Consider the following 9,701-nt stretch of genomic DNA (forward strand, 5'->3'; position numbering starts at 1 on the left):
CTTCATTCCAGTCTTGGGTCTGGCCTGCTTTCATCTGGTGCTGGTGGCACGAGGACGCACGACAAACGAACAGGTGAGATCGTGATCGACACGGACCAGATTCTGCTAAACGCTCAACTTACTCTCACAAAACTACTTCACAGGTTACTGGAAAGTTCCAAGGAGGAGTGAATCCGTTCACACGCGGCTGCTGTCACAACGTGCAGTTTGTCCTCTTCAGTCCCATCATGCCGAGGTGAGCGTCTCCTGCTGCCTTCACACTTGTATGATGTTATTTATTCTGTGGAACGTGAAATGCATCAGTTTCATGCAACAATAGCTTTATTTACATGTACATTTATGCATTTGGTCACAAGCATTGAATTCTAGGTGTACATTTGATCATATTATTCAAGCATTGAGAATTAAACATCACGGATGTTTTTGTAAGCGTTCATTCTGCTCTTTAAATGTTAGGTACACTGGGAAACTCAGTGACAGATTGCCGATTCGCATTCAGCCTCCGTTCCATCAGCCGGAGTCACACAAACTGACCCCTGTGAAGAGCGCCGACAACTGCGTCTCCAGCCAAACACTCCCAGTGAAGGTATATTCATCAAGACTTCCTTTCATAAATACTTAATTTGTGGTACATGAAAGCTGTGAAGAAATGAAGAAGGTCAAACAGCACACTTAACCTGCGTTCAGCTGAGGCTCATCAACCCACTCACTTAGTTTTATAGATGTTGTCTATTTAGAATTTTACCATTTTAGCATATAAATGTTAAGATTTATATTCCTGTAAAAGTGACATCGCTGGGTTTTATGTTATAGAATGTTTTCTCTCTGCTGTGTGTTGTGAAGTCTGATTTCATTTTAAGATTTATTTCAGTTTTAGTTATTTTAGTACATCAAGTTGAACTAGAAAGTAAAGAAAGGACAAACTTTTATGTTGACTTGACAAAGCCTTGTCTGAAAGTTTTCTAATCATCCTAGTATGTTTTATCTTGTTGCATATTTTTAAGTTGCTAACATGTTTCTAGAATGTTTCATCATTTTTTTAGCATTGTTTTGCTCCGAGCATCTTATTTTATCACATTACATGATCTTTGCTTGTGTTTTTTTTAATATTTTACTTGGTTTCATTTTATTCCAAGTAACAAACATGTTTTTATGGTTTTAGTTCTAGTTTGTAATTTTTCAAAACAGCTTCCCCAGCGATCACAGTGAGAGTGTGATTTTTGTCACTGCCAGTGTCAGTATAATCTTGTGTTTGTGTCAGTTTCTGGAGGAAGTAGATGATCCAGACAGTGAAGGTTTGACCAGTGCACCTCCGCTGCCCCCTAAGCCAGATCCAATCCTGCTCAAGAACCATTTGGCAGCTTTGGAAGGTGGGTGGACGTGTGGAGGCTCTTGAAAGCGTTGAACAGAATCATGTTTCTGGAAGGTTTGAAACACTAAATGTGTTCATGTCCTCTCGTTGTGATTTATAATAGAGAGTTTGCTCCAGTCCAGAGCTGTAATGCCTTCAGGACACAAAATGAATCCACTTCTGACTTCAGAGTCGCCCACCAAAGTGCTCTACCAAGTTCCCAGAGATCAGGTGAGACCCTGTTTAAAATGCTTAGAGCTGGGCGATATGACCAAAATCCTTACCACGATGAAGTCATTTTCAATCATAGTAAGGAATGCCATCACAATATAGCAATTCTTCCTGAAATCAGAGACGCTACTAATTAAGGTTAAAGCTATACACTATATTTCTCAATATCGTCACTTAGATGACTGCTGGTTTAATTTGTAAAATGTTAAACTCACATCAGACTCATTGAAAACGGCTAATTTTGTACTTATCGTATCTTCACTGATGCTTTTTGAGTATTGTACACTCATGCTTATATCACAATGATAATTATCTAAATGCATTAATTACTTTGATGCATGTGTCTGAGCATCAGACTTCTGACTTTGATCTGCAACAACCAATCATATTTTCATTAATACTTTTTGTGAATCGCTTACTCTCGCTTAGAACAAAACCGACTGACGTTTGAATCTCTTAATAAATCAAAACCAGTCGACATTAAAATTCTTAATAGAACAAAACCAACCGATATTTAAATCTCTTAACGGAACAAAACCATCCGATATTTAAATCTCTTAACGGAACAAAACCATCCGATATTTAAATCTCTTAACGGAACAAAACCATCCGATATTTAAATCTCTTAATGAAACAAAACCAACCGATATTTAAATCTCTTTAATGGAACAAAACCAACCGATATTTAAATCTCTTAACGGAACAAAACCATCCGATATTAAAATTTCACTGCGGCACTGATAAAATGTGCTTGACAACACAATAAATACAATAATAGCTAGATTAAAATCCCAAAATTTGTTATCATACCACCCAGCCCTAAAACTTGCATCATAGGCATTATAGACATAACAGTACGACTTTTTGAAAAGCAGATTTGAAATAAAGTGTATTGTGAAAAACACTATATCAATACATTTGACTTCTAAGTTAGCTTTTGATGTTTGCCAGTATAAATATCTGAACACAGTTTGACTGTAAAGCTGTGGCTGGATGTTCTTTTAGATGTTTCTTTGTCTGTTGATGTAGATCGGGCCAAGGATTTCCCCGCTGGTTCCTCAGGAGCACGCGTCCGATCCCAGTCTGCTGCAGTCGGAGAATCACGCGGCTCTGCAGTCCGGAGAGGCGCCTGTAAACTCTCTGACTCTGAATTCACGCTCGCTGAGTCTGAAACACTCCAACCGTCGCGGAGCCGAGACTCTGGGTCCGCATCCGATCCAAAGCGTCCTCAGCAGCCGAACGGGGAGTCTGTCCTACGACAGTCTGCTGCGTCCGGCCGAGGGCGTCCAACGCGTGGGATACCAGACGCCGTTTCTTCCCATGGATATGAGTCTGTCCCGAGGTCCTGGCGCACACAACTGCAGCCCAGTGTTCATGAACATCAGCCGGCATTCGCCTCAACACCGCGAGCCGTCGCCCGTCCGCTACGACAGCCTCCCCAAACCGATCATGAGCTCCATCCAGGAGCGTCACGAACCCGACGAGAAGGACAAACCTCATCTCGCTCTCGGGCCAGACACCGGCATCTACGACACTCCCAACAGACATAGCCTCCCGCACGATTTCCGCGGGCCGTCGTCTCGCGGACCAACGCCTCCGGCGTACGGCTCGCGGGAGTTCCTCCTGAGCAGCGCGGCGTACGGATACGGGAGCAGGTCGCATCTGTCTTCCTCCTCCTCCTCGTCGCTCACCCGCGCGCCTCGGACCGTCAGCTCGCCGCTGCACTTTAAGCGCTCGCTCTCGCCCTCCATCTATCACTCTCTGGAACGACAGTCCCAACTGCCTCCGTCCACGTTCCCTTCTGCTCTTCCCACCTCCTCCTACGGCCCTCAGAAAGCTCTGGCGTTCATCAGAGGAGAGGAAAGACCCCAACCTGAACTATGAGTCATGGAAATCCTGTAAATATCAGGGAATTTTAATAGCGATTATGCAGACATGGAAAATTTAAATTCCTTGCTCAAAAAGTGTTAGGAGCCCTGTCGAGATGCTGACATGCCATGAATTATTCTTCCATTCACACTACCGGTCAAATTTGCTGCTCAAGAAACATTTATGATTATTATCAATGTTGAAAACAGTTCATATTTTTGTGGAAACTGATACATTTTATTTTTCAGGATTCTTTGATGAATAGAAAGTTCAAAAAACAGCATTTATTTGTTTATTATAATCTTTTTTAATATTATAATTATCTTTACTGTCACTTTTCATCAATTTATTGTGTTCTTGAGGGTTTTTTTAACCTTGCGCTAAACTTTATCACAGTTTCAGCATCAAATCATCATATCAGAATGATTTCTGAAGGATCATGTGACACTGAAGACTGGAGTAATGATGCTGAAAATTCAGCTTTGATCACTGGAATAAATTACATTTTACAATATATTTACATAGAAAACAGCTGATTTACATTGTAAAAATATATCACTGTTTTTACTGTATTTTTGATCAAATAAATGCAGCCTTGGTGAGCAGAGAGACTCTTTTCAAAAATCTTTATTATTACATTTTAACGGTTGTGTGTGTATTTTTAAAATCTATTTACAGGAATATATTGCATACTAAAATTCTATTCTATGATCAATTATTATTTATTTAGTTTCTTTTTTAAATTTTAATAACTCAAGTATGGTGCTTTAAAAGCAGTTATTTGTTAACTGTATAATTAAAAGTTGAATATATTTGTTTTTTTTCCCTTTTTTCTGTTTCAATATTGTTTTATAATTTATTTCTTGGCTAATAAATTTTCATTTGTTGACTTAATAGTTTTGGTTTGGTCTTCTTTCAGTGAACGGGATATGTTTTCTTCCCTATTGTGACGTATATCAGAGTGAAACGGCTTAGCAAACAAGAACAAATGTAGGGCGGGGCTTGATTTTGCCCGTGTGGAATTGATTGAATGGTTGTGGTTTGCTATTGGTGGATCTCATGTGAGTGACAGGTTGCCCCGCCCTCATCATCAGAGAAGAGAAGATATTCTGATTCAAGATTACCAGAACATGAATTGAACACAATAATGATGATGTCACTGATAAATCATTAATAATAAATAAACAGTTGTCAATATTAGATCAGAGTTAGTCAAAGATTACACCAAAGACTGTATTTCCTTGAGGGAAGAGGACGGGAATACTTTCAGGAAAATCACACACTTTATGGAAGCAGAAGCTCCCTCTGGTGTTCACTGGGATGTATTGCATGTTCCACTGAAAAAGTTCCTTGAACATACTTTCACATCTATATCATGCATTTTCAATGATATTTTCTCCCTGAGCTCCAGTTTTCTACATCATTTAGTTTGTCTACGATTCTTACTCAGATCAATTAGAATTTTCGAGAAAGCACATGATCAGACAGCCAATAATATTGATGCGCCCAAATGAATATATCATGCTGATTTTGTTGACTATTCTCGCGCATGCGCAGTGACCTCTCTGATTACGCGGCCTGTTCATGTCTGATGAACTCCAGTGATCTCTTTCACCGTGAGCTCCTCTGAGCCGGTGTGAGGGAATCACTTAGCCGGCCTTTGATCAAATATTAACAGTGCTGTGCGAGCGCGCGCGCACTATATCGGTTTGAAAGGCTTTTATGGAGAGGTGTTTGATGTGCGCGCGCTGGGCTGGTTCGCCCGAGGTGGACTGATAACGAAGAGAACCGCCATGTTATTGGCTGAGCCGTGATGATTCTGCGTCAGTAGAAGAACCTCCAACCGCAGCATGAGCTCGGCTTCTGCACGATTATGTGTCTTGCATATCAAAGGTGGTAAAGTTCAGACGAGATGAAAATGCTGGCATGATTTGCTCACCCTGACTGGAAGAGCTTGTGCTGCGACTCTGAACACAGGAGATGTGGGACTGTAGTTAATCTCTCCTGTTGTGTTTCGCAGGAGACATTCGGATGGGTTTGGTTTGTAAGGAAGTCCATTTCTGCCACATAAGAAAAGGTCATGCTTTTGTTGCTGGAGGTCAACTCAAAAGGTTGTGTCTTTTTAGGAAAGGCCTTTCAGGACTTCATAGTCCAGGTGTAATCTGTGTTTCAGAAGCCATGATTAATTATTGTAGATTAAGGCCTAATCCTGTCTTAATTTAAACCCTGTCCAGGAAACCACCCAAACATGACGAATTTGTCATAGCAAGTCATAATTTTGACTTTTTGTCATAAAAATGATAATAATAAATTAAAAAGGCTCAATTATGACTTTCTATCATAATTTTAACTTTTTGTGTCAATTTTGACTGTCATAATTTTGATTTTTTAATGTCATAATTATTACTTTCTGAAATACAATTTTGACTTTTTAAGTCAAAATTTCAACTTTATAAATCATAATTTTGATTTAATAGTCAATTTTTTACTTTTTAAGTCAATTCAAACTTTTTGTCATAATTTTGACTTTTTGGAATATTGTAATTATTACTTTTTATATCATAATTATGACTTTTTAAGTCAATTGATTTTTTTAAGTAAGAATTTCAACTTTTTGTTATTTTAACTTTTTAATGTCATAAGTCATAATTTCTACTTAGTATATCAATTTCAACATTTTATGTCATAATTCTTACTTTTTATGTCAATTCACTTTTTTAGTCATAATTTCAATGTTTTTTATTATAATTATTGCTTTTTAATATCAATTAATTACTGCTTATCAATCAATTAATACTTTTTAAATCATTTTAAGTGACGTTTTAAGTGAGAATTTCAACTTTATTTCATATTTTATTTCATATTTAAGTCATAATGTTGAGTTTTCATCTTATAATTATGACTCAGTATATCATTTTGACTTTTTTTTTTGTTTGTTTTTTTGAAAGTGTGCTTCCACACAGGCGGGTTTGCAGTGAGTAAATGAACTCTGACACTGAACTCAATCACGCATCATTGAAAGAACCACACAAATTCAACAGGTTAACATGAATAAGAATTGACAACTTACATTCTTTATTGGCATAAATGAGCATTTATTAATTTAAAACATGCTTAGGTTATGAGCATCAATGAGTCAAGCTCTTTAATCATTACTTTAGGCTAATGTATATAATCCAGCCTTTTGAAAATCTTGCTAATTAATCAACTAAATATCTTAATTAAATGTAAATCAGTGTGACGGTTCATGCAGAGACTTACGGGTATGTAATTTTCTACCTAAAATATAAGGTGAGTCGTACTTTTACATAAAATTCCCAAAACATTTAATGTAAAGATGCGTGAATATTCATGTTAATATCAATGTTCACTGATACAGTCATTCTTATATTATAATTTACATTTTTCAGTATTTTATAGTAAAATTTAATGTTTTTGTAAATGTAATATAATGTATTTTCTATAAAAACTGACTAAATACTCTCTTAATTTGCATGTATTCATTTTGCATTTTTCATACATGTAGATGTAAAATGTAATATTCACTGATAAAGTAATTCATACTTATTTTATTTCTCAGTATTTAACAGTATTTTAATGTATTGTCTTCAAAAGTATATTTGTTAAGTTTGCTCACAGTTTATTAAGTTTTCACCAGCATCTTTCATCATGTTTTACAGTGTTTCTCAGATTAAATGCAGCACTTGATGAATTCAGATGTTTTATGAGCATTAATGGATTCTCTGATGAAGATGACATACGGCGCGAGGCTCGATGCTGTTTGGCTGGTTTTATGGTTGAAATGTAGTGACATTCGACTGGATTTCATCACTCTCAGCCCCGCATGATGAAATGCCTCCTGCGGTGGGGATGAGAGAGCCGAATAAATCATCCGGCCGGATCGCTGCTCTCCAGGGTAAGTTGTCTTACATTCATTATTAATCTCAATTCAGAAAGAGTTGTTCCCTATTTATTATTCATCATAAAACCGCTCTAGGCTCTTTCCCATCATGGAGAAGCCTGAGGGAGTGTGTGTGTGTGTGTGTGTGTGTGTGTGTGTGTGTGTGTGTGTGTGTGTGTGTGTGTGTGTGTGTGTGTGTGTGTGTGACAGCTCGAACCTTCGGCCGATCCGTCAGGACTCGAGTATCTTTGGAAGCTTGTGAAAAAAGGTACTCGCAACTTTTTATCTCACGATTCTATTTTTCTCACAAATTCGAAAAATAAAGTCAGAATTTTCCTCTACCGCAATTCTGACTTTCTCTGAATTTATTTCTAAAAATTTTGACTTTATTTCTCGCAATTCTGACTTTATTTTTTCGCAATTCTGTGTTACAAACTGCTCCGAGAAAAGGTTGGAGATCAAAACGCAGCTTTTATTACAGGGACAAAACAGACACGTAGTCCAATGTACGGGCAACAGGTCAAGACACAGGTAGGCAGTCCAAACAAACAAACACACAAGGCTAGGAACAAAGGCAAACCAAAGGCAGGCAGAGAGTCCAAAAACCAAGATACATGAAACCAGAGAAACGCTCAGAGATGCAGTGCAACAACAAACAAAACCTTGCAGTGAATGACAGAATGAACCAGGCTTACGGGCTTGAAGACACCCACGGCGGAGCAGACGACCACCACAGCAGTTCAGAAGTTCATGTTGTGAACTGGCTCAGGTGTGGGAACTATAGGGCAGGAAGGTACATATACCACAGGGCTAGCAATCATCAGACCTGGGCCTACTGGTGACTGTGGTGGGCCGAGCTCTGTGGCCATGGTGCCCCTCCCCAAAAAAATGTTTAGGGGAAGCTTCCTCTTCAATCTCCCCAACAGTGAAACAGGGACAAGCCAAAGTCCAAAAATTCAGTGAGTGACCCTTGAGGACTATCATGGATGAGCTTCGATAGGTAGTAATCTTTGAGTACATAACAAAAGAAGTCAATGAGAGCATAGTCTGTGAGGTCAGAAAAATTAGCAATGTTAAAAATATCCTTGATATGGTCCTCCAGGGGTCAATTACCTTCTCCTATTTAGCACCTAAACTCTGGAACAATCTTCCTAGCATTGTTCGGGAAGCAGACACACTCTGTCAGTTTAAATCTAGACTAAAAACACATCTCTTTAACCTGGCATACACATAACACATTATCAATTTATATTTTCAAAAGGATTATTAGGCTGCATAAATTAGGTCAGCCGGAACCGGGAACACTTCCTATAACACCAGATTCACTCGTTACATCGGAAAAAGAATGGCATCTACGCTAATATTAGTCTTTCTGTTTATCCCGAGGTTACTGCAGTCAGCCGGATCCGGGCCGTATCCAGGTGAGACCAAGGACCGGTGCCATGACACGACCACAACGCAGCCCTGAAGTATCAGCAGAGATAGAGTCGACTGGATCATCCATTGTGAAGACATCATCAACACGACAGCCAGTGCCACAGTTCCTCAACAGACCGTTAATACCGGCGTGATGAATACGATCCTCAACTGGATGGAACTGAAATCAATACTTTGAATGTTGCGATCCTATCAGACTTATGATAGCAACCTGATTCGTAACAAAGCACTGTTTTTCTCCATTTTAACACCTGATGTCACCTGATGGAGTTTGGGTTGTCGCCTTTGGCTTGCTTAGTTGGGGACACTTGACATTTGATATTCAACAGTGCTTCTGATCTGCCTGCATTGACACTATTCTTTAAGAGCTGCTGTGCAGCCAAAATAATGTACCAGTTATCAATGTAAAGCTGCTTTGACACAATCTACATTGTAAAAAGCGCTATATAAATAAAGGTGACTTGACTTGGTGAAGGTGGATAATCTGAACTGCTGGATCCACGGTGGGTCTGGGTCTCTCTTGGCTGCTTGATCTGTGCATTCTGACTTTATTTCTCAGACTTTATTTCTTACAATTGCAAGTTTATTTTATCGCAATTCTGACTATATCTTTCAAATGCAACTTTCTACCTCACAATTCTTACTTTGTTTCTCTCAGAATTGTGATATAAACTTGTAAATGAAAGTTATAAAGTCAGAATTGTGAGACGTAAAGTGACAATTATATTTTTTTAATTCCATGTTGGAAGCAAACTTCCACAAGTTTCAGACTGTGAGACTCTGAATAAGGATTTGAAGTCAACATGAAACGACATTCACAAGCGGTTTTACTCCATGATCAAGCCTGCAGGAGTTCAGTGTTTAACCCTCTAAAGCAGCGTGTTTCTCTCTCTGGCGGTGAATGAGTTTCTG

At 38.6% G+C, this 9,701-nt stretch overlaps 1 protein-coding gene across 1 annotated transcript in view; it reads left to right on the top strand.

The window, feature by feature from the left end:
* Positions 1-3,507, top strand: part of zdhhc8a (zinc finger DHHC-type palmitoyltransferase 8a) — a 19,366-nt gene extending 15,859 nt beyond the window's left edge. The window contains exons 5-10 of the mRNA XM_067398925.1: positions 1-73; positions 144-235; positions 457-586; positions 1,262-1,370; positions 1,476-1,582; positions 2,612-3,507. The exon at positions 1-73 is cut by the window's left edge and continues 30 nt beyond it. Coding sequence (XP_067255026.1) covers positions 1-73; positions 144-235; positions 457-586; positions 1,262-1,370; positions 1,476-1,582; positions 2,612-3,466 — 1,366 coding nt within the window. The 3' untranslated portion in view covers positions 3,467-3,507. The remainder of the gene's footprint in view (positions 74-143; positions 236-456; positions 587-1,261; positions 1,371-1,475; positions 1,583-2,611) is intronic.
* Positions 3,508-9,701: the final 6,194 nt, after the last annotated feature.

Source organism: Chanodichthys erythropterus, chromosome 10 (assembly GCF_024489055.1).
Source record: "Chanodichthys erythropterus isolate Z2021 chromosome 10, ASM2448905v1, whole genome shotgun sequence".
Taxonomy (NCBI): domain Eukaryota; kingdom Metazoa; phylum Chordata; class Actinopteri; order Cypriniformes; family Xenocyprididae; genus Chanodichthys; species Chanodichthys erythropterus.